General features: G+C 39.1%; 1 protein-coding gene and 1 long non-coding RNA gene across 2 annotated transcripts; one reads left to right on the forward strand and one right to left on the reverse strand.

Moving 5' to 3' along the window:
* Positions 1-238: 238 nt before the first annotated feature.
* Positions 239-22,098, reverse strand: STEAP4 (STEAP4 metalloreductase). The gene is made up of 5 exons (XM_035319689.1): positions 21,965-22,098; positions 5,602-6,057; positions 3,249-3,776; positions 2,482-2,646; positions 239-1,475 (listed from the first exon to the last, which is right to left on the reverse strand). The coding sequence occupies exons 2-5, from the start codon at positions 6,055-6,057 to the stop codon at positions 1,206-1,208; spliced, it is 1,419 nt and encodes a 472-aa protein (XP_035175580.1). The 5' UTR covers positions 21,965-22,098; the 3' UTR covers positions 239-1,205.
* Positions 19,678-24,365, forward strand: LOC118163192. The gene is made up of 3 exons (XR_004748902.1): positions 19,678-19,918; positions 21,996-22,138; positions 22,283-24,365. It is a non-coding gene; the product is annotated as an uncharacterized LOC118163192 (long non-coding RNA).
* The last annotated feature ends 898 nt before the right edge of the window (positions 24,366-25,263 follow it).

Here is a 25,263-nt window from a genome sequence, read left to right on the forward strand (position 1 = left end):
TCAGTCCACTTTGATGCCTAAGCAAATATCTATGTGAACATCCAAGGAGCAAGCAAAGATGGTGGAAGGTGAGCCCTGGTGGCTGTTTGAAATTTCCTGCCTTCAAACACCACTGTGCAACTAAACATACCAGCAGCTGAATCATAGCAAAAGAGGTTCCAAAAAACAAACAAACAAACAAACAAAACAAAACAAAACAAAACAAAAAAAACAGAATACAGAACTGTAAATAATTTCCTTTATTATGGTTAAAATGTATGTATTTTTATCAAATATCTATAATATTGCATCCAAAATTTATTTTTAGAGAAATCAACAACCTTATCATCATGAGATATAATCATGACATATAATACAAAACCCCTGATAAAATAGGATTTTCCTTCAGTTCCTTAAAACTCACTGCTTACACAAAAATTCACCATACTTGCAGAGAAACTTGTGAGCACATCTCACATCTTCCTGGCATTTTGGTCTCTCTTCCATCCCCTTCCCACCTGAGCTTCTGCAGTACAGCAAGGATTCGGTAATCCTTGGCAGATACACTTTGAACACTAGAGTTCCTGCACACAAACCAAGAAAATCTTACTCAACTGTCTCTAAGGCATGAATACAGATCTCTTTCAGATCAGATATTAACGGAGGATAAACTGATGTTGGGAAGATTATAGCCCTTCCTCATCCAGCATCCGTCCTGTGTCCTTTTTACAGGCTTGTGGCTTCTGGAGGTGGAAGCAGGGTGGGTGCTCGTGTATAGGTGTGCGTGCCTGTGTGTGTGTAGGAGCATGGAGACCTGATCCACAGGGGCAGAACAGCGAAGAGGAGCAGACACCAGCTGACACAGGAGGTTGCTCTAGTTCTGGCCAGCCCCGGAGGAGATTTGGAGTGACAGAGGGACACTAAACACCATTACTTCTCTCATACTCATTAAGAATGGAGGGTGAACAGGAAAGGAGGAGTACACTGAGCAAAAGAGAGGGCCTACGCCTGCATGAAAGAATGCCTGAAGTGCAGGACCTCAATGACCTCTTGTTTGATTTGGATTTTAAGCTTGCCACTAGGATGAGTTTATTTTACTTAGGGCCTGCCTAAGATTTTCACTTTTTCTCTCACTCTCCAGATAAAGGAGAATCAGGACTTCATTTTGATATGCCTTAATAATCTTTTGTTTGTTTGTTTCTTCTTAACAATACAGCTTAGGCTAATTATACAGCAGACTTGTTGATAATGTAGTTTGACTGTTCTGAGTATCGGGGATTCCTCTCCCAGCCCTGCCGAATGTGTGTGAGTTGTTTGTCTAGACAGGGAAATATAAGCACAAATTTGAGAACCAGTACAATACATGGAATGATGAGGGAGAGCATATAGACGTTTGGAAGATACCATCTGTATGATGATGGACTCAGGAACCGTTTTCCACCATAAACCAGTGTATGTGCAGTGCATAAAATCAATGTCAGATATCCCAGTTTGGACTAGGGGAGAACAAAGAAAAGAAAGAAAGAAGTAGAGGTTAAAATAGTAAATTAAACCAGAAAAAATACAATTTACAGTACACAGCAAGCTTCATGGAATATGCCAAGTTTGGTATTCATCGACGACTACTGAAATTAAACTGCTTTATATATTATAAAGGCTCTTAATTGTGTTTTAATAAAGAATCATTCAAATGGATTGAAGTGGAACATTTTTTTTCTCCGTACCCTGATAATTTTTGCTAGTTCATACATGCTGCCTAGTGGTTGTCATATTTGTTAAAATGCAGAGAAAAGGCTGAAATTCAGTCGAGAGATCCAAGCCTTTTATATGCTCTAGTGCTAATCCACCCAGAACTATACTGTGCAAGTTTTTGGCCTGAATAAAACATTCACTGATTGTAATTTCCACTTTTCTACCTTCCCCTGCCAGCCCGGCTCCTGCAGAGGCACTGCAGCCTGCACCAACCTTCCTCCTGATGAGGGGCCAAGATGGTAGTGTTACCAAGGGCAGCAAATTCTAGAGCCTGCAGAAACTGCAGATTCTCTTCAGATGCTTGCCATTGAGAGAGTCGGAGTGATAAAGTCATTTTTCAGATTCATGTTAACTGAGTTATCTTGTGAACCGACAAAATTAGACCAATAAATGGCTAAGATATTTTATGATTTGGTATAATTTAGCAGTTGATAATTCCACAATGCCAGCTTTTCATTCATCATTTAGGAGCTCAGGTCTTCCCAATTTTCTATTGTTAGTGTAATAATCCTGGTTGTTCCATAAGCATCCCTCAGGGAAACTGCATTTTCTTTCACAGGTGAGCTGTATAGCAATGTAGATATTTTTTTATCATGCAATGGTGAATAATACACACATCACATTTGGAGATACTAGTGAAGGAAAGTCCTAAGTCTCTAGTAAACCTCTCTCTAGTCACAGTTTATAAGGAAACAGGGAATTTTGCATCTGAGAGGAAAGAAGTATTTTTAGAGTAAGTTTTTCTCTTACCTGTACAAATCGAAATTCTCGCCAGTTGACACTGTTGCTGACGGAAGGCAAGGAGGTTATTCCCAGAAGAACAAAGAAAAAGAATCCTAAAATCCCCAAAGCCAAATAAGAGTCACTAATCCAGCCATTAGTGTTGTTAAATGGATCTGTTTTATTGTTCAGTGCCTGAAGAAAGGAAGACCATATTTACATTAGTGGTAGAGTTTTTAAGATCAATATGCAGAAAAAAAAAAAAAAAAAAAACTTTAAGTTAGCTAGGTGATAAGTGTGATACATTAACTATGTGAAAATGATTGGAGATTTACATTGAATGGCTACTCAAAAAGCAAAAGAGGCATTATGTCAGTTCTATCTCTATAACCGTGGTACTTGTGGTACTACTATCTGCTATAGACCTACTGCTGAGGACACATGTGTGATCATTTGTTGTTAAAGAAGGTCAGAAAGTTAAAATATGTGCCATTCTTAAAGTTATATGGAGAAGTAGGGAGATATTTTCCTTTCAATTACTCTTAATGTTCATTTTTTCCTGCTTATTTTATTAGTATTTAAACCACCTAGAAGGGAGACTAAGGCCAGAAATTCCCTCAACTCAACATAATATCAACAACATTTGGATTTATCAATGCTTAAAAGGAACATAGGAAAATAACCCCAATGTAAAGAACATTTGACTGTCCATATGAATTTCTGAAGCTCAACATACTGGGTAGTATTTGTAATAGAGCTGGGGGAAGGGAAGACATATAGCAAGGAACAAAACTTACCTTGGAGATAATTCTGTCCTCAGTTCTCCATCTTACATAGTAACGAATTGGGATGATGAGAGTGTAAAAAACGTGCAGAAAAGCAAATGCCAAGGCTACTAGTCCAAGTTGTTTCCTACATAGCATCCATTTGTCCAGCCAGTCTGGGAAACGGCTGTATTTGGTACCTCTGTACAACTGAATGATTGCAGCAAGTACACCAGGAAGATAAACCAAGGCAAGAAGGATGAGTGCCACCACAGGGCAGATCCGATTTGGAATGGAAATTGCAATAAAAAATGAAAAATCTTTGTTTTCATAAACATAAGAGTAAATTACATCACGAATCAAACAGTAGAAGAAGAAAAATGCAGTTAGGCCAAGGGACAAAATGATGGGAAACTTCCACATTGGAAACAGCTGCAGAGGGTAATTTTCAATTTCCTGAGCAGCCAAGAGGGATCCCCGATCTAATGGTGTGAGACCCAGTGCACGAACAATATCCATCACCATTTGTTTAGCTTCCATGCCATCTCCACAGACAAACACCTGCAGCCAAAAACAAACAGAAGTTTTATTTTGAAAGAATTTTTTAATATTTTCTGCTGCTGTGCTGCTCAGATATTGACAGTGAGTACAAGCTTCCTAGGCTACTCACTGGCTTCAATGGTAGAGTTACTTTATACAAATAAAAAATGTCGTATAGGTAATTTCTTGACCAAGAGGGCCAAGAACTAAGTACATCAATCTTTTCTTTGGGGAAGGACATCATTTCAAGAGGCAACATTTTGTATGTGGAAAGAACAGAGTATCACACAGTACAAATCTTTGCCTAGAGCACTTGAATTTCACCACATTCTTCTGAAGACCCTGCTTGCAGTTTGTAAGCACAAGATTTTGTAATAGTAAATAGGAGCAACACTGCCACTACAATGGTCCTTAAGGACTCCAGGGATCAGGGGACAGGGATCTTTCAAGTATAGTTGCTCTGTCATGAAAGTAAATAGTATTTCTTTTCATGTCTATTAGAAGAGGGAAGAAACTGTTCTATCAGTGTGCAAAATAATACTCAGCATCATAGAATCACAGAATGATTTGGGTTGGAAGGGACCTTAAAGATCACCCAGTTCCAACCCCCTGCCATGGGCAGGGACACCTCCCACCAGACCAGGTTGCTCAAAGCCCCATCCAGGCTGGCCTTGGACACCTCCAGGGATGGGGCATCCACAGCTTCTCTGGGCAGTGTGTGCCAGTGCTTCACTGCCCCCTGGGTGAATAATTTCCTTCTTCTATCTAATCTAAATTTACCTTTTTAAATTTAAAGCCATTACTCCTTGTCCTGTCACTCCACTCCCTGACAGAGTCCCTCCCCAGCATTCCTGTAGGCCTCCTTTAAGGCCGCTATAGGTCTCTCTGGAGCCTTCTCTTCTCCAGACCTCAGATCATCTTTATGGCCCTTCTCTGGACTCATTTTAAGAGGTCCTTGTCCTGGTGCTGGGGACCCCAGAGCTGAATGCAGCACTATGGTGGGCTCTCACAAGAAGACTTATTTTGAAACTGAGAAAAAGGGGGTAATTTCTCTCATTTTTCTTACTATGATGGTTTTTACAGTTTAGATTTGGACATCCTTAGTATTTAGTTTAGCCAAAACCTTTTCTGTCAGCAGAAAAGCAAGCTAGCAATGCTTTGAGTAGTTGGCCATGCATCATGCAAAGGTACTGTCCCTCGGAGTGGCAGAAAACAGGGCAATAATAAATTGTTTCAGGGAGGATGCTATGTTGCTTCCTATGATCAGATTGCCTGTGATTAAGGAGAGTTCACATGGTTTGTATGTGCTTTTGTTGTATGAGACTTCCATGGTGATGGATTCTGACTTAGAAAACTTTATTAATTTCTTCACCTTCCAGCTTATTTCTCCCACTGCTCATTATCATTCTATTGCCCCATCATATCCCTCACATCCTTTTTTTTTTCTTTCCTCCCTTCATTTTATTCTTGCATTGGTATGTTCCTTCTATCTCCTTTCTGTTTAACTTCTCATTCCAGGTGAACAACCGATGCAGCCCTCATTTCCTCCTGATTTGCTCTCTCTCTGGCTTTGTGGCTCTGCTTTTTTTCTGTCCTTGCTCCTATAATGTCTCCTAACACCTTCCTGCTTTCTGAGGCAAGCTATCAATATTCCTTGTCATGTCATATTAGCGTCCCAAAGTAAATTTCAGCACACATTTAATTTGAGATGGGCAATTACAGTGAAAATTCCATCCCAGCCTTGTCTGATTCATACATCCCATGTGTGTGTTTTGTCTAACTGCTAAAAGCCTGTATGATATATCATACTTCTATGAAATAGCAAGCTATTGTGGTTCAGTCTTACCTGCCGGCTCGCATCCAGCGTGCCTGACTGCAAAGCCCAGGCAGACACGGTGTTAAAGGCTTTCACAACCTTAGCGCCAGGTACCAGCTGAGCAAGGTACTCTGCGTTGGATTCAGGATACTGGTTTATTTTTAAGTTGTTGCTTACGTCCACCAGCACTTTCCCACGAAGTATTTCTGCTAATGGTGTAAGGAAGTCATAGTGTTGCCTCTGGATCGCTATAATGATGATGGCAGCTTTCTGTGCTGCCTCAGCGTGGCTCAGCACCTCTGCTTCTTTGGGAATCAGGTTGGATGTCTGCAGGCTTCGGCTTCCAAACACAACGGGGTAGCCAGACTGAATCATTTTCTGCCCCAGAGCTCTTCCAAAATCTCCAGTTCCAAATATACACACTGTCTCTCTTTTGTTGGATGTGTTAGGAGCCAAAGCCATTATGTTGGAAGAATTTTTATTCATCTATTAAAAAAAAATAGGAACAAGCTAAGCAAAACATCGATCTCTTGAAAATGAAAGGTTAACATTTGTTCTGGTTATACATAATAAATATCTGAGAGTTTCTTGCTTATTAATATGCTTCCTGCACACTCATTTGGATGCACACACTTCTGTACAGTTTTTTAAAAACAAGTTATGGATATTCAGGTCTCCATCTCTTACAGCACCCTCCTTTCCATCCATCTTACAGAATTTAACATTCGGTGGAACCTTTGCAGCTTTCCTCTCTCAAAAGGAAAGCAGGTGGAAAGGGCGGAGGAGCACTGCAAGCAAGGGTTGCTCACATCTCAAGACCATTTCTGCTTACTTATGAAATAGAAAAACATTACAGAGAAGTGTGGTTCTAACCAGATTGGAGCCTGGAAAGTCTTTTTGTAAAATACTTGAAGAAATAATCTACAAGCTAGCTACAAAACCTATCTGTTTTCTGCAATATTTCCTTAATATGACTAGTCAGTGCCAGTTTGTTTTATTATTGTTCTTCAATATCCTGAAGAATGTCCTGTGAAGCATTTGGACAGTGGAATTGGAGTATTTCATGTTGAACATTTATTTTTGATATTTATATATTACTCATAATAAAATTCTCTTTGAGGTTTTTATCTATCCTCCGTTATCATAGTACCTGGAAGCTTCAAAGTTTTTAATGTATTATCCATGCCATAGTAGTATATACACCCTGTACTTCACAGAGGGAGACCCACGATACAAATGCAGAATCAAAAGGGGCCGATCCAAAGGTCTTGCAGTAGATCCACATGCTGTTGTCCTCAGTTTTCAAAAGGTGACCCGAGGACAGAAAATCTGTGGCCCTAACAGAGAGATCTTGAGAGATCCAACAGGAGATCTTGAGAGATCCTGCTCTCCAAGCGGCTGCTAATTCAGTCCTTAGAGTAGCCATGCCATTTGTAAGAGCCCTGATTCAAATCCTTCACAGCATCTCCGGTAAGTGTCTTAATTAAAGCTGTGGGAATAATTTTCTAATTTGCAGAACGGAATTGCATGAAGTGGTTAGCTTGACCCAAAACGATTGCTTTACTACTGCTGTTTATTAACCCTTTGCTCATGTTCTGCTGTGAACCACTGGTCGGAACGAAACTGCCATTTAAAAATAGGAAGAAGATACTCTTCAGTCTCTTTTATACACACACATATATATATATTAGCCAGAATAGTGTTTGCTTTTCAAAAACATGGCATGATTTTAAATAGTTTCACCTCAAACTTGCATTTGTTTGGTGAAGAAAAAAACAAAAACCACGTGAACTTCCCCCTGCCCTGCTGAGACCTACAGCTGAGGGCTGTGGGTGGGAGAAGCACACATCTTTTTGACCCACACGGTAGGATATGTGCTCCAGTAGCAAGAGAGAGAAATGCTTATTCTGAGAATCATATCTGAAGATCTGGGCTTTAATTAGCTCTGTACGTAGCTTGCTAGCCCCCAGCTGGCATCTATGCCCGCTCAGCACCATTCTGGCACTGAGCTGCAGGAGCCCTGGGATTGAGAGAGCTGCCTAGGGAGTTTTGCTCTGGTCAGTAGGGGCAGGCATCAGTTCAGGCAGCAGAATCTCCAGGCATCCTGGACTCTGTGGCTTCTGCAGGTCTCACGGGAGGCTTTGCAGTACAGCAAGGTGCTAACCCCAGCTCTCCTGAAGCTGCAATCTCAGCTACCTGGCTGCTCTCTGTATACTTCATCAAGTAACACACCCAGCGTGAAAATAGGTCCTCAGAGGGACCCATGTGAATGCACCTTGCACATGTGTATGCTCTGACACATGCATACAAATGGAAAGTCCTTTGACACATTTAAAAATAGTTCTCTGAGGGCTTTATTACTGTCGCATGAGGCTCTAATAGGAGTAAAGCTATGCAATTGCTTTTTGTGGATAATCTATATTTCAAAAAAAGAAGAAAAGACTTGCGTATGTAATATTAATAAATATTCCAACTGAGGACCTAAGGAGACTCAGCTTTCCTATCTCAAGTTTTCCTTTTAATAAAGTAGGCCCCTATCTAAAATGAAAAATAAAACTTTGTAAAACATGGTTGTCCAGCTGAAAGCTTCTTTGCTCTCAAGAAATCATTAAGTTATTGCTAAATGAAGTATGCAGGCCATTTTCCTCTCCAAAGACTGAAAAAAATAAACAAAACTCAAATGGATATAATTGGGTAATATATTTGGAATATTCATCAGCAGAAATACATATATTTTTATAATAATAACTATATTGTTATAAGTGTTATAAATATATTATTATAAGTGTTTCAGTTTTACAGCAATATGAACATCTAATTTGCTAGTGAACACTGAACTCATCTTGCCAGGAAAAAGAGAGAGATGAAACAAAAAATTAATGTAAGGAACAAATTTTTTTTTTCTTTTTTTTTTTTGAAATACAGTTTCTTGGAGCACTATCTACAATATGGAGGGACTTGTACAAGGCAGTGAATATTAATCTATAAAAAGCTGAAGAGAGTTAAAGCTGCCTTTAATGCTGGTGGCCTAATTTAGCTTAATACAATTTTTAACAAAAGAGACAGTTTGCTTGAATAAAGTAAGCAGAATTTCCTTCTTTTCTTATTAAGAACTACTTATTACAGGGACGCCTATAGCTGTTATGATAGTACACATTATATACCAGAAATAAATGGTCATGAATGATTTGCTTAACAAATAAAGTATATTATAAAGTAGGTATTAATTGAATAGTGCATCTGTTACATCTGAAACTGACACATAAGACAAGGGAATATTGCTTTTAAATCCCAGGCTGTCTGGATCGTGTGTTCTTTTAACAAATATGGAAATTGAATCAATTTTCTCCATTGAATTCTTTTTTTTTTTTTTTTTTTCTTTTTTTTTAAAAAAACTTTCTTGAACATGCCTTTGTGCCAGCTGGCTGTTGTTGAACTGAAAGGGCTGTGGGCTTTGTAGTGGAATTCTGGAGGTTAATTTAGGGAGTAGGTTCTGAGTACATAGTGCGCAGATAAATTTTGGCTTTGCTGTGTGTATTTGAACAAAATGCAGCCTCTGATGGCAACTTGGTAGGTAAAGCTGAAACAAGGAAAATGGCCTCACAGAGTCCATGACAGTGATAGCTGCAATGAGAGAAGGTGTTCACTGGCTATAGAAAAAAGTGTTTTATTGTCCTACATCAGTGTGAAAGATGTGGTGAAGAAGTACATCATAAAGGACAACACTAGTCTGGTGCCCGAGAGCTCAGCCAGAAGGTTGATCCTGGGGTCTCATTAAGGAGCTGATGGCAGCAGGGTCTGCTCTGTGCCCATGTGCTGGGCACTCTCAGAGTGCCAGGGGAAAACAGAAATACCAGCAAAGAAACAAATAACGATCATTCTCTGTTCTTTCCTATATGTACCCATATATTACCTCAGAAAAAGCCATGGAGCTTTGTATCCATATATAATATTTTTGCTTTTGTACCTCCTCCTAACATTAGCCAGCTAATGATGCTTTTTGTTATTTCAAAGATAATCCAAGTAAAATTTTTAATGATAACTGTGCCCTTTCTCTTCTCCATTGTTGTATTTCTATACAGTGAATTATCCTATTTTTAAGGTGGTGATGTCTGAACTGGTTGCCACTTGGTCAGAAAAGACAGAAGGAGGCATAGAAAGAGCTAACCATGCAATACTGTCATTAAATACTCGCTGCATAAACACTAGAGGAACTGAATGAAGATACAATGTTTAGTTCAGCAATTATATATGAATACTTCGTTTATGTAGCAATTTGAATGAAGACAGGCATGCTTCTTTGTGCTTGAGAAAATAGAGGGATTTCCTATCAGTAGCACTCACTGCCACAGATGAAAAACAATGCCAAAAGTGGAAAGGCAGAGATGGAACTGAGGCAGACTGGGATGGAGAATGGAAAGATCAGACAGATGTAACATGAAATGGCAGACAGGTGATTAGTGGAATGATTCAAAAGGTAGAGTGACAAGATGAAAGGAGCAGGAAAGAGAAATTTTACTATTTACATTTAAAAAAGAAGCAAAACAAATACCTCTGAGAGTGATTTCAAGAGATTATCTACCCCATCTCCTTCCCTAAGGCAGCATTAACTATGTTTAAACCAAGTCTGACAGATGCTTGTCTAACTTGTTTGTAAAACCTTCCTGTGTTGTGGCTCTGGCAGTCTCTCTCGCTTTTTGCTGTCTCACTGGCCGTACTACTTGGCAGATTTTCCTATGTGCAATCTATATTGCCTCCTCCACAGTCAACAGAGGTGTCAATTCATCCCTCTCCTCTTTGCAGCAGCCTTTGTCGGACACAAAAGCTGTTACCATTTCACCCTGTTCTTCTCGAGATGAAACAACCCCAGATCCCTCCCTGCACCTCATGCTTCTGAGTGGTGATCTTTCTCCTGGCTTTCTTCTGATCTTCCTAGGCTAAACTGCTCTGACTGGTAATTAAAAGCATGGTGCTGAAACTGAATGCAGTACTCTTGCTGGGATCTCACCAGCTGGAAAGGATTGCTTCGCTTGCCTCCCAGACAACACATTGTCCCACTATCACATTTGTCTTATTCACAAGACATAGCTGATTCACAGTCAGCTGGTGATGGCTATGTGTGCTTCAGCGAATAGTGTGTGGCAAGAGGAAGCAAGATGTGGTGGAACAGCTGGTGCTGAGCACCTGATGTTTGCTCTGTCCATGTGTCACAGGCTTCCACCTTGGACTAGCTTTGGTCCAGCACGGCAGCCTGAGTACCCATCAGCAGCTGCAGCTCATTGGGGTGCACCTAAAGCATATCTTCTGGTTCAGTTTTTTGTGGGGAGGAATCACATTTCCTATGCTCCAGAAATTCTCAGTGGTGTAAAACAAAGCTTGATAATTAATTATGTGCTTCAACAGCACACTTCTGATCAGAACTGAAACACTAATGTAATGCATCCTGTAACATCCAACCCTTTAATGCAGGGCTGCTCCCAAGCCAATTGCTCATCCTCGATTTGTATAGTTTTTTTTTTTTTTTTTTTTTTTTTTTTCCTGACTCAGTGTTGCACTGTGCACTTGGCCCTGTTAGACAGCACCGTATTTTTTTTCAGACTGTAGCTTCAATTTGTCAGGATCATTTTGATTTCTAAGCCTATCCTCTCATGTGCTTGCAGGCCTTTTCAACTTTGTCAGATTGTCAGCTTTAATAAGCATACTGTCTATTCCAACATCTGTGCTATTTAATGAAATTCCAGAACACGACTTTATCCAGGAGATACCCCTGGTATAACTGCAGCAAATGTAGCCTTCCATTTTGAAGATGATTAACTGAAAGACTGAAAGCGCTGCTTTTCTAGTTCTGCAGAACCTTACCTTATATTAGTTTAGTCAAGGCTGCATTTCCGTAGTATGCTTATGAAAATGTTCTCTTACATTTACCATACTAAAAGCTTCAATCACATCAAGCTGTATAGCTTTTGTGATTCACAAGACCTGTTATCCTGTTATAAAAGGTGGGTGGGTGGGTTTGGAATGATTTCTTCTTGATTAATCCATGTGCCTAAAACCCATTTCTTTCTTATCTATCTTCTATTTGCTTTCTCTCTTTGTTTGAGAATTGTACTTAAATGGTTTGGGCCATAATTCTGCACCTCCTCTTTCTTCTTACTTCTCAGGATAGCTGTTATTCTTGCCTTTCCAGTCTTTCAAAATTTTACCTCTTCCATGCAGGTCTTAAGGATAGTTATTAATGGCTGTGAAAATGCTTCAGTTATTCCCTGAACAATTTAAGGTGAATTCCATCAGCCTCACTGATCGCAAATCATTTACCTCACATGGTCTAATCTTCCTCCTCCCGCAATCTCTTTAATTTCTTGAATTCGCATCTTTTTACTGCTGGTGTAGAGCAAAAGAAGCATTGCAGAGCTGGCTTTCCTGGAGTCATTAGTTAATAGCTTGTTCTCAGTTGGATAAATCCTTTCCTTGATTTTCCTTTGACAGCTTACCTTTTTACAGTGTTCTAATACCTAAATACATAGTACCTTTCTAATTACTTCTCATTTTGTGCTGTGGTTTTTCAAATCTTATCAACATATCAGTACTGTTCTATGTTTGTACATAGATTTTGATTTCTGTATTTTTTTCTGTGTGTGTGTTTTAAGTTTCTGAGGAGCTCACAGCTTCAGCTATGTGACTGTCTTCCTGTAATCCTTCTGCATTGCAAATATTTGTCTCTGCTTTTAATGCAGTATCTTTAGGCAGGTGTCAAGTATTCAGACCTCATTTTCCCTCTCAGATTCTACTTCTCATGGAACATCACCTGCCCACCTTCTGAATTAGTATTATCTATTTATTATTCTGTTAGGTAAACAAGTCCATTTTTGAGCAATTGATCTTGTCTGGTGGCCCATTGTAGCTCTCAGCTGTGACAGAATTTCTTTATTTTCCTCTCTATAATTTTCCAAACTCTTTTGCTAGGCCTATGTTCTTTTATCTTTTGATTCAGGGCAAAAGTTTAGATGATCAAGTGGGATATAAAGACTATGGGGAGATAAATGGCCAAAGTATTGCCAGGAGTTTGATCCATAGCTGTACAAAAGAAAGGATAATAAGTAGAGTAAGAAGAAAGTTAATGGCCAGCACAGCTATGATGGAGGAAGATTATGGTTTTGTCCACCAGAGGATCTAGTCTCAATATGTACAACACTGATCCATTTATCTTTTTTTTTTTTTTTTTTGATTGCTTTTCTTTTTAAGCTCATTGTAAGAAAGAGCCCTGAAGGAGGTCATGAAGATTATATATGAAACATATTATGGGAGTGTAACTTCAAAAAGCAAAGAATCAAAGGTTTTCTTTCTATGTAAATTAAATATTTTGACTGCTGTTTCCTTGTAAATAACAGCAGGGACTCTGTTACACTACACAAATAATTTATAGCAGCAGTCTTGAGAATGGCCTCTCTGGAGCAACTTGACTGTTGTTCTAATACAAAATTTCGGAGGCAAATAAAGGTCTTGTTGTAACACATCTATCTAATTATATAATATGCAGTGGTAGATTCATCTGTATGCATTCATATACAGTTATACATGAGTCATGATAACAGTATCAACTGCATAGTCCAGTGATTAATGTACTAGAGTATCAGTAGAAAAAGCTTGTTTCTCCAGACTTCCGTCTTTTTTTTTTTTTTTCCTATGACTATTGGGAGACACTTTGGAGCTTATTAGAAGCTTTCACAGCTTCTTTATTGAACAGCTGAACTCCAACAGTATTCTGCTGCAAAAAACAAGTTAATTCTTCCCTTGGGTTTCCTAACCCTTGGTGTCTAACTCTTCTTACCAAGTGGTGAAACCAGGGTGTCTGGGATAAACAGCTTAGATTCACACATTGCCCTCCTGTAGAACTTCTTTTAAGCTTCTGGCCTTACTTCTTACATCTTGTCTTGACTTCACTGTTCTTTTAACAGTGAGGATTTGTCTGTTTCTGTTTTCTTTTCTTTTTTTTTTTTTTTCTATATGTCTCATTCTTATTAGTGATCAGTTGAATTTCTCACACAGCATCCACATATTTAAGTCCTCAGGGCTTTGCTAAAGGTTTTTTTTTTTTTTTTTTTTTTTTTTTTTTTTTTTTTTTAGCCAAATCTCTCTATTTCCCTGATCGTGAGGAACTTGAAAACACTGAGTTCACAACATGGTTTCAAGAGCTTACTTAGATATTTTGAACCGCACAGGTGAGGCTGTGTGTGCTGAAACTCATTTCACCATCAGAGATTCAGAGATTGTCTCCCCCGAAACACTTTGAAACCAGATTTGCACCAGCAGTATGGAGAGAAGGCCCAGCACACCATCAGACTTGATGTGATTACACATCTTAATCTTGATGTGCAATTATGAGCTGATCTTGAGTCGGCTAATTGCATTTATGAGAGAACCGGTTAAAATAAACCCTTTGTAGTTGTCTTGTGCCCTGCAGACTTGCTCTGCAGATGTCCTCAAGCAGAATAAACAGGTTCAATCAGTTTTGCTTCCCTGATGCCTCCATTTACGCCCGATCCTTCCCTAGCACTGATAAATGTAACTTCTCAAAAAACGGCAGGCTGCATTAATGCTAACCACAGCATGTTCACACCATGCTAAGAGCATGTATTCATGCTGGTGGTGATGAAGAAAAATGCCTACAACAAAGAGTATCAAAGGTACTGGAATTGGCCATTTTTTTGTAGCAAGTCTTTTTGCATTTTTTCCTTCAAATCTTTGTGTACCTGTAGATGGGCATGATGAACTTCAACCAGATAAGTAAATGAGCACATATTTCTCTTTGGAATTATACATTTTGCTGGGTAATTTTTAGGTCCTTTCTTTGCAATGCTGCCAAGTTCTCCACAGTTAAACAATTTCTCCCAGGAATGGAGTTAATTCTCATTATTGTCTTAGCTGTTTATTGCATGTACTAACAAGTAGAAGTAATTCCCATTTGTCTTTTTCTGTAAATGAGAATCCTGCATTGTTTCAAAAGCCTGAGACCTGAGTCATCTATGATCAAAAGTGCCCTAATACACTAAAATTAAATAGACTGACTTACTAAATATGGCAGAAAAAAAAAAAAAAAAAAAAAGAGAGAATGATTAATACTTCTTTCTTGCATAAGTAGTATCACATCTTTGGATGTATCTTTCTGAAGTATTTCCCACATACATAATATTCAGTAATTCTGGTGTAACTTAGAAAACAAATGAAATGTGATTTAAAAACTCTCCTTGGAAAGACAACTACACTATTCTGAGGCAATTTCATTTACTTAAAATTTCATGTTACTACTCCCACAGAGAGGGAATGCACTCTATAACAAATATTGCTTCTTATAAGCTGACAGTTGTAGAACCAAATCTGCCCTAAATTATAAACTGCATTTTCTGTTGTTTGATACCACCTGAAACTGAAAGACATGTGGCTAAACTACTCCCCTGTGATTAATCCAGACATAAAAAGAAAATAGCAGAATAGCTCCTAACAAACATATCACAGCAAATTATTCATGAATTTTCTTTTAAGCAAATGAATATCTGCTGTTCTTTGCAGCAGAAAGTCCTGAGCTCCAAGTTTTGACAAAGCTGTTAAAAAAATAATTGTTTGAGACAATAAATCCTCCTACAGAGGACATTGCATTTCCCACATCTTCACTTTTTATCAGGAGAACACTAAAGCTGCCTGGAGGCTCTTCAAACAGATGAAGTATAGGCCTAAGTAGATGTGCTTAATGTTGTCTAAATCATGGCAAAGTACTGAGAGAGCTGGAAATTTCACCACCTCCAACTGCTCCCATAAACACATAAGACCCAGCTATAACCTGAGTAATTTCCTCAGCCTTTTTAGGGCCATTGTACTGTTTTGAGGGGTGTAGGTATTAAGCTCTAATCCAACTGCAAGGTGAAAGAAAAAATTTCATAAAACACCTGAAGGTGAGAGAGGGCAAGGAGAGGCAGACCTGCCTGCTGTGCAGGGCAGGGGCACTGGATTTATCCCAGTTGTAATGCACAGGAGATGTCCTGAGACCTCGAAAGACGTATTTGCAGACCCACCACACATGATAAGCACCTTCTGGATCCCTGCTGTGTCCTCGGAAGTTGTCTTCCCTGACAGTGAAGCTATTCTTCTGAGCATCTTTTGTCTGCTGTTTAGAGACATTAACAAATAGCTCTGTCTCACAGAGAAGTAACACTAGAAATAATGAAGCCCGGCTTCCTAGGGATTTGTGTTTCTTGGCTGATTAGAAGCACTGATTGAAGCTGTTTCCAGTCGCAGGAGATCACTCCTGTAACATTTCTTCTCATGTGGATTTTCAGGTCTTTCAGTGTATATAGTCACAGCATAGTCTTTCATTTTTCAGGACTCTTCTGTGGGGTCTTCAGCTGCCGTTTTCATGACACATAAGGAAAACAGAGCCCTCTCTTCTAGTATATTTGTTTGAAATCATCAGTAAAAAAGGTGATTGAGGGACACATATAAACATACATACACTCATATCCCTCAGCATGCTCAGAGAAATGAGAGAAATCTGAGTTCCTACAGAAATCAGGCTAAAATAACAGACTTCCTAATATACACGCACACACTCCCTTTTCAGCTGTGATCCTATGTCACTGTGGTCTGTCAAAAGGCACAGAGGACTAAGCAGGGGTAGGTTCTTTGGAAAGCTTTTACTAGCAGTCCATCAATAGGATACACAAACAATAGGATACGCAAACAACTAACCACACTAAAAATGTAAGAGTTCAAACCGTATACTTATTATGAGCTACAGGAGTACGTGATAAGCCCAATATTCTTCCCAATTACACTAATGGAATTGTTGATTTTCATTTAACTTGCATTTTAATTGGATTGGATTGCCATAAGCAGGAAGAAAAGAAGGCCCAATTGCAGCCCGATTGCTCCACAATACCTGTGATAAAATCAGGAAAGGTGGCTGCTTCACCACAGAGGCCTCCGTGGTGATGGTCTTGGCTGTCTTAGAAGTCTGAGGAGTGGGAGGGAGTATATGATGAAAGATTTAAGAAAAAGTGGCATGAATGTTAAGTTTTCTTGCCAAAACAAATATGTGGATTTGCAGCATGTCTGGAATGGGGCCAAGCAGATTTTCCTACAGAAAGTTCATTAATCTGCGTTCTTGCTTACATAAGCCCATACACTAAAATGCTGTTATAAAAAAGTGTTTAAAGATACTCAATTTAACAGTGGATAGCTTCATCAGCACCCTTACTCACTTGAGATGAAGTAATTAAATGTATATACTTGCTTTTTTAGTTTCCTTTCTTTCTTTTACATGGACTTGAATTTTTTTGTCTTACTTGACTGCAGTCAAGTGGCATCTGCAGAGACATGTCTGCCTTAAGGAAAAATGAACACTGGTATTTTCAGAAAGAAATAAATGATGTTCCTCACACACTCAAAAATGACGGTTTTATATGCTGTTGCATTTCGCAGTATGGAAAAATTATCAAGATTTTTTAAAAAAACTAGTTCTTTACCAACACAGAAATTCCTCTTCTTACTCAGGTGATGATTTTAGGAGTCTTTAAACAACAACTTTAAGCTACAGCCTTTGAAAATTAATTGCTGAGAAGGCTGAACTTAAAAGTATGCTTTGAAAATAAGTAAATAAAAAAAACAATAGGAGTGATATTTGTCAAAAATTTGCACAACCATTGATGGCAGTGTTCTCTACTGAGAAATTAAAAGATCTATTTTTTTTTTTTTTCTTTTTCTTTTTCGTTTTTACCAAAGTTTCGTTTGAGTTCATCTCAGGTTTTGCACATGGCTGAGCTGCTAATTCCCCCCATCCTGGCAAGCGGGAAAGAATTTGCAAAGATGTGGGTCATTGCCTCTGCTCCTCACCCAGGCATTGAAACCTTCCTGCCAGAGTACTACATGCCAGATGCTGATCTGGGAGTGCAGCACTGCCACCTAATTGCTTGCAGTACAGCATGGGACAGAGTTATTCTGTGCCATGGTCTGCTGCACAGGGGCACAGCAAACCTTACCTGGGATCTCAGCCTGTTAAGCAGGCTTCTATCTTCAGAAAGGTCACCTTGGTTTCTGTTATCTGTGTGATCCTGAGTCTCACTCAGGGTCCTGGGGTATCTCTTGTTCCTATCTCTATGAAATATGTGGGGTCAAGGCAGAAGTTATACTTTTGGTTCTGCACACCAAGACCATTTAATACGAAGTTAAGTAGAACCAGGCCCTATCTGTGCAATTGCAGTGAAGGCAAAGGTTGCTATTTGGGACACAATATGGAGCACAGGCGAATGAAAAGTTTCTGTGTTCTTATTAAACTTAGTTGAAGAGGAAAGAAGAGGTAAAAAAAGAGGTCACTTAGATACCACAAGTCCTTCACTTTGCAAGCAGAAAATGAAGAAAGTGAAGGCCAGGCCAGAGGAAATAACTTATTTTTAGGCTGATAGGGAATTTGGCTCAAAACCCTTCAATCTTAATTTTACAATGACTTATTTAAACAAATAATTCCTTAAGTAAACACTTTTCTAATTGTATATTACAGCGAGAATATTACAACATATCTACTGTTCATTTCTGTTAAAAAGCTTCTATGACTGCACTTGATAGTGCTGCAGGTTGTTGACCCAGAGGTTTGAATTCAATTTCCAATCCAGCTATCTATGAAAAAAAATTCTTTTATATCTACACTGAGGAAGTATTGACCTTCTGCTCTCCTTGTATAGATCTTCCACAAATTTTGCACACAAAAGTATTTAGATCTACTGGGTGCTTTTTATGATTTTTTTTTCCCTTAAATATCTATGCAGTCACTTCTGAGATCAACAAAAAAAACACCGACCCTAACACTGCCAGAAGTCACTGAGATCTACTCAGTACAATTTGGGGTAAAAGTAAGCTGAATGTGTGCCAGGAGGTACAAAACAAAGTGTCATGCTGCTTTTGTAATTGCCTAATTGGACAAAATAATTCCCTCCCGCAGGGTGACCCTCTCTTGCAGCTCCTGAAAGGAATTGCAATGCAAAATGAGGAACTGGGTTTTCTAAATTAACCCATTGTCTTTATTGTATTACTGTTTTATGCTGTTACGGTTATTGCATAAATACCCACTTGTGGTGAGTACTCATGTCTTCTTTTACATATTTCTTGCTCTCACACCCCTTGTAGCATGGGACCACCCCAGAGACATCCTTCGTCAAACACTCCTGGTGCTCTAATGATGCCAGAAAGTGTTTTGCTCTTTGGCAATCAACCTCTCCTCCACATTTCTTAGCACTTTAGGCTTGTTTATCTACAGGCCTACAGAAGCCTGCTCACATAGTTGGTATCGCTAATGGATTGGTGACAGGCAGCAGTGGAACACTTTGATCACAGTCCTCAGGTACTGTAGCTTGTCAGAGGTGGATGGCTGAGCCGTTTTCACCATTGATCAAGCTGTTTGTAGCAGATTATTATAATTAAGCATCTTTGAAGTGCCAAGTTATGTGAAGCTCTGGCATGATTCAGGCTGTAGAATTCAAATGAGATTTATTAGTATTAGATTTATTAATATTCTCATTTTTATAGGATATCATGTCACTTATGGAAGTGGCTTCTCTCCACATTTAGATATGTCCTAGTGAGGCTGCTCCACTTGGGGAAGACACATTGAGGTAAATCACCCAGACATGAGAACAGTCCTCACTCCTGATTTAATCTTGGTCTCACCAAATAATGGGCTCTGCATCTCCCAGAGGAGTTTTATACCATGCTGAGCCAGGGGGATCCCTGCCAGAAGTGCTGGGACTGCCACCACCAGTGCTTTCCTCAGGGCCAGAAGAGAGTCATATCAATGGTTTAGCCAAGTAAAAGAACAGCTTGATGACACCTTTGCAATTCTGTCTGCCGGGCTATGCTTAGTAGTCACTAGGAGTTTAGGAGGCAGCTTCATCAGCCCTTTAATTAACATTTTGGCTGGCAGCTGTTCCCACTCCCCCATTTCCCTGCAGCACTGACACAACCAGTGCTCAGCCCGGCTGCCGCCCACAGCCTGCCGCAGCCCGGCCGCAGCACTGTGCCCAGGCCACAGCAGTTAGGAGAGCTGTAGTTGGCTGCCAGGAAAAATGTTCCACAGGGAAAGGAGTAAAAAACAAAATGAAAAGGAAGAGGAATACTGGAGACCTAAATCACGTTACATGAACCGATCTGCCAAGTTTGTTTCCGACCAGGCCAAGGCCTGTTGCTGGAAGCTGACAAGCCTCAGCGGGAAAGGGGTCCCAGAGAGGGAGAAGAGACAAAGTGCTGGGAATATGAATTTGTGTATTTCTATTCTGAACCATTTCTCACCACCCCGTCTACAACATCAGTTAACTGAACTTACTGTTTTGTTGGCTGTGCTCTCACTAAGAGGAATAGATGTTGGGGAAATTTTGAAAAAAAAAGAGAGTAGGTGAGTCTAAAAAGTGAACTAAAATGAGAAAAACAACCCCCTTTTTATTTTTCAGCATGCATGAACAAAAAAAGTAAACATTTGATCTGCAATAAGGATGTGTAAAGGTGACATTCAAATATCTCTCCCCACCTTCCCCTCAAAACAGCTTTCAAAAACTAATAATATACTTAAAAAAATAACATACATAAAAGGTTAATATAAAAGAGTTAATATGCAGAAAAACCCCAAATAGAGAAAGGATGTCAAAACGCCAACATCTATGAAGTATATTGCAGAACATACAAAATATAAAATGTTGCTAGCCTTCTCTGTTAGCCCTGTAAGTGAGAACAGAATGGGAGAAATTGGCTCAGAGCTTGAAGCTGCCAAATAAACAAGTTTTAATAAAAGCAGTCTGGGAAGTAGTGAGAGGGGCTTTAAAATATGCTGATTTTAAGTACCCTTCCCGAAGGCCTCAGCTACTATCTGTATTTTTGAGGCCCACAAGGTATGGATTTGTGGCCCAACAGGAATGGATGAGCCCCTCATATCCATGCCAGGCATATTGCCGGTGTTTTCATTGAACTAGCTGTGGTGTGGCCCTGCGAGCTGAGTTGCTTAGTGGTGCGATTATTACGTTTCTCCCAAGACTTGGGAGCACCCCCAGGCTGCCCCACACTGTGAAGAAGGTGTGGTATGAAGGACAGGAGAGTCACTTCTGAAGTGAGCTCCTGCTCTTAAATAAAACACTAATGTAGGCAACACGCTTTGTTAATAATTTTGTAACACAAAATAGACTGCTTATCCAGTTATGCTTTCTGCCTTTAACTAAGGGAAGTAATTTTAAAATGCCACCTGCCTAAAAGTGTACAAACATGAAAAATGCTTAATTTGATTGTGTAAACAAATTCCAGTAAGGATGAGTAAAGTACAGGGATGTGATTTTTCAATGACTATTGGAATATTTTGTTATGTAGTTACAGTACAATACCTTCGCTATTACAACCTCTTGCTAGTCAGAATCATTGCTATTAACAAATCTAGGAGCTTCAGGAAGACGCATCTAAAAAAGATTTACATCTACTAATTTCATCATTTTATAAAGTCTGAACTATCTGAAAAAAAAAAGGCATATCTGGCGAGTGACAGTTTATGCTTGCAGATTTAGAGGGGATATGAAATTTTCTTATATCAAAGCTGGCTAACAGTTCTGACAGCTGCAAATGTTCTTTGAATTAATAACGTGGTGCTGGCATAAGACAATGTTTAAGAAAAATCCATTTCTTTCTGCAGCACTGAAGCCCCTTGCTTATAAAATATTAAACAGGATTAAAATTAGTATGCTGCTTGAACAGGAAGAGAAAACATGAAATCCAGACGTGAATCCAGAAGTGAAAAGAACCCTTAGGTCCAACTATTATTACTGGTATTTTATGATTGGGGTAAATCAAACATTCTCGGAGCACCTCCAGATGTTACTAAAATTTAAACCAGAATTTTAGCTCTTTAGGTTTAGGAAAGAAAATCTTCCGTTCAGATTCATCATTTAAAACCCTCTGACCAACGCTTATTTACAGAAGCTTTCCTGCTTCCTTAACTTTAGCAAACACCTGTGGAAGATTCAATAAACTTGTCAGATATGTAATCTCTCTGAATACCAATTGGCTAATGCAAAATTCTGGTTGCCCTAATGTTACAGATACAAATCCTTCCCTATGTCTCAGTGCTTCCTTACATCATCTCTTAGTGGGGTTGTGTAATGTCAACAGAAAGCCCTGGCTTTTTTTTTTTTCTTTTTTTCTTTCTTTTTTTTTTTTTTTTTCTGTCTAGCAGGGAGAAGCTGAGGTAAAATTTTATCAGTACACTGACAGTTGAGTTCAAGCCTGCCTAAACTTCTTAGGGTGCCAGTCTAGCCATTCTGCTCCCTGATCCCACCTGCAGAAGTGAGAGAAACTTGCAGATCATCTCTGTAAAACTCACCTGTGCACTCAACCTTCTGCTCTCCCCCTAGGCAAACCAGTGCCTTCCAGCCGGTGAGATGCTGTTGGTGCTGGAGCAAGAGCTGGCCTGAGGAGTTGCAGAGAGGTCCTATGGCCCAGAGCAGAGTGCAGAAACCCTGACAGCCTCACTGGCATTTATCTAGTGGAAGCCAGGGTGAGCATACGGGGGTGGGAGAGATCGGGATGTTGCAAGCCCTGTCTGTGCAGCGTGAAAGAACTTCCCGTCAAAGTCGCCGGGAAAGTCCCAGCCTGTGTATTTACAGCTGAGGTGAAGCTGTGGTTGCTTTTTTTCATGCAGGCACTGACTTGCCCCTTGGCTATCAGCCAGCACAAAGGTTTGGCTGCATTCCTCTGCTCTTGGAGGACTACCCTGAGAACTGCAGAAGGCAGGAATGTTGTAGAAGCACAACAGCAATTATTTGCCTGGAAGGAGAGCTGCTGTTTTGTGTGAGAGCTCTCCTGGGCCATTACAGCTTAGGGTAGGGAGAGTAAGAATGTCACATCGGGATGAAAGGAATTTGGCATGAGGAAGGCTGAAAGTACCTGATCACTGAGATTCTCTAGATATTTTTGGCAGCTACAATGGTCCTGTGGAGTCAGAGCCTGTGATGGACACCTACTGAGAAATACGTCTTTAAGGCATAAGCCTCTGGTAGGATGCAAAGGTCTAGATGTTACACATCTGTTTGGAATGGGATATAATTCAAAACAGATGCCTTAAGCATCAATAGATCAGCAGGACAGGATCATAGTGTAAATAGTAGAAAGGGGCTCAGAGAGTCACACTAGCACTGCGATTATATGATAAATTTGGAAAATAAATTGAAGGGAATTTAAATAATATTGCACTCAAGATCTGCAAGCAATGCTTGCCAGTAAAGAGAAAGAAAGTAAAAATAACTTAATAAATATTTTTTATAGCAGCTTGATTTTGGAAGACTTACAGGAAACTAACTAGGAAAACATAAGGAGAAGTCATAGAGAACATAAAACATAGAAGTAACCTAAAAAAAAAAAAAAAAAAAAAAGGACAAGAATAAGTTAAAATCAGAAGAATCCATGACTACACTAAAGATGTAGGAACTATATCTGAGAGTTTTATTTCTAGAGAGATCAGATCATGTTTCAGCTCTTGTGATCAGATGATCAGATCATTTTTGAGCATCATTTGTGCACTGTGACCAAGAGCACAAGCCCGTGTGATACCTGGACCACTGGAAAAGATTCAGGAACTGAAAAAGATGGATATCACTTTGGAAGAGCTTGCAAGAGTCAGTAAGGTGTGCACAGCATGGGCATAGTGGCTCAGAATTTCTTCTAGGAGCAAAAGGCACTGAGATGGTACACATATCAGGTTAATCAGTGTAGTGTTAATTTTCAGCACACGTCAACTAACATGCTGCCAAAAAAGTGTTAATGCACTTAAAGGAAATCTTAAGGGAACACAAAGGAAGACAGTTGACTCAGAGAGCTTAAAATCACAAGGCCAGCCCCTTATATATGAAATAAATAAATATATAATAGATGGAAAAAGAGAAGTACCTTTGAGACAGTCAAGGTGATCTAAGCTTGTAAAGCCTACATAATATGAGTATAAAAAGCTGAGAAAGAATTTGAAGCCATTTCTTTATGGATCAAGATCTCATGAGTATTAAATAATGTAGAAAAGAGTTGAGTTGTCCAACAGTTCTCACACATGCACAAGTCCTTCACATCGCAAGACCACGCTTAAAGAAGGAGCAGGATATGCTCATTGCTCTGAGATGGCTGGAGGAACTGATAGAGTAGTTCTTGTAGTTATAGAAAAGACAAATGAAACCTCTTGTTTGTCCATAGATAGACCTGAAGGAACAAAACAAGACTGTTACAGTGCCAAGTGGAGTTATGGTCAGTGACAAATACCTTTCTGTCTTTAGTACATCACTGGGCTCCTGGCAGGTGTTCATATTTGGAAAAAGAAAAGAGCAGGTGTTTCTGAACTTCCATAAAACCTTTGTGAGCTGCACTGTTTTCTCAGATGTCTATTTAGGCTGCATTTGGCACCTGAGAAAAAAAAAAGTGATAAATTTTTCATGCCATTCAGGTTAGTGAGATTTATACAGATGACATTTAGATCTGATGAAAAACACTGGCTCAGAGAAGCCATGGAACAAAACTGTGCTTCTGGGCTGAAGCTGGACAAACAGCACTGTAAATGCCATGTAACACAAATAATAATATAGAAGAAGAAAAGTTAGAACAAAAAAAACTAACAAGTCAATCATCAAAAAATATGCAGCAATTTGTCTGCTCCAGCAATATTTGGATGCTGAATTTTGTAGAGAAACATACACCTAATGCAGATTTTCCAACTGCCATCAGGCAAAGATTCCCAATGATCTGGGATGTACTTATTGAAAAAAAAAAAAAAGAAAAAGAGAAATAGAAGGAATTAATTAAATTAATTAGACATTTCAGACCTTAGAGGAAATCATCCATGGAGGATTTTGGGACATACGTTGATGTAGTCATTTAAACACTGTGGATAAAACAAATAGTCATAGTAGTTTATGAGTTAATAAAACTTAGGTATGAATATACTCAGAGGAAAAAAAAAAAAAGAATATTTAATCTTAGGCATGGAAACAAACAAAATCATACATTTTAATTTGCTGAAGGCCAGTGATATTTGAAACTGATTATATATCATAAGCAATTACCAAATAGAGCCTGACCAATGGTTGTTTTTCATTATTTTTTCAGATATGAAGTATGACTCACAGCTTCAATATAACCTTGAAATTGCAAGCAGGGTTTCCAGAACATTTGACAATGGAACCAAATCCAGAGAGAGATTTGTACATGTCACTCTTATTGTTACAATAGTTACTGGGGATAAGATGCTTCAGAAAACAATGTGTATCATTAATGCAAGATTAAATTTAGCCTGAAAGCATGAGGGCGGTGAACTTGAATGCACTACCAAGAAAGATCTTCTCGGCATACGTGTGGATAATTTCAGGATTCAAATGTATTAGGAAAAGGCCAGGGACATCCTGTACATGGATCTTGTACATTGAGTTCAGCAATTGTGTTTAGAAGTAGCATAAGGTGTATCTTATATAGCGTGGCTGTGATGAAGACCATATCTAGTGAAAGAGTTTACAGAAAACAGAAAAACAGGAAAAAAACTGAATCCTGAGAGGATGTGTTTATTTGCACTTACTACACGTTTGTATTCCAAACCATTATTCTCCTTTTCCTGAGATAGCCTTACTATCTCTTACTATTTGTCCCTGA

This window comes from Oxyura jamaicensis, chromosome 2 (genome assembly GCF_011077185.1).
Source record: "Oxyura jamaicensis isolate SHBP4307 breed ruddy duck chromosome 2, BPBGC_Ojam_1.0, whole genome shotgun sequence".
Lineage (NCBI taxonomy): Eukaryota > Metazoa > Chordata > Aves > Anseriformes > Anatidae > Oxyura > Oxyura jamaicensis.

Bases quoted from the DNA above. Each gene is read 5' to 3' on its own strand.
- STEAP4 (XM_035319689.1), bottom strand. From the start codon at position 6,057: ATGAATAAAAATTCTTCCAACATAATGGCTTTGGCTCCTAACACATCC. The intron at 2,647-3,248 runs GTAAGTTTTGTT...TCCTTTCTTCAG, and splicing joins AGGACAGAATTATCTCCAAG to GCACTGAACAATAAAACAGA. The intron at 1,476-2,481 runs GTAAGAGAAAAA...GTTCTCCCCTAG, and splicing joins GAGAATTTCGATTTGTACAG to TCCAAACTGGGATATCTGAC.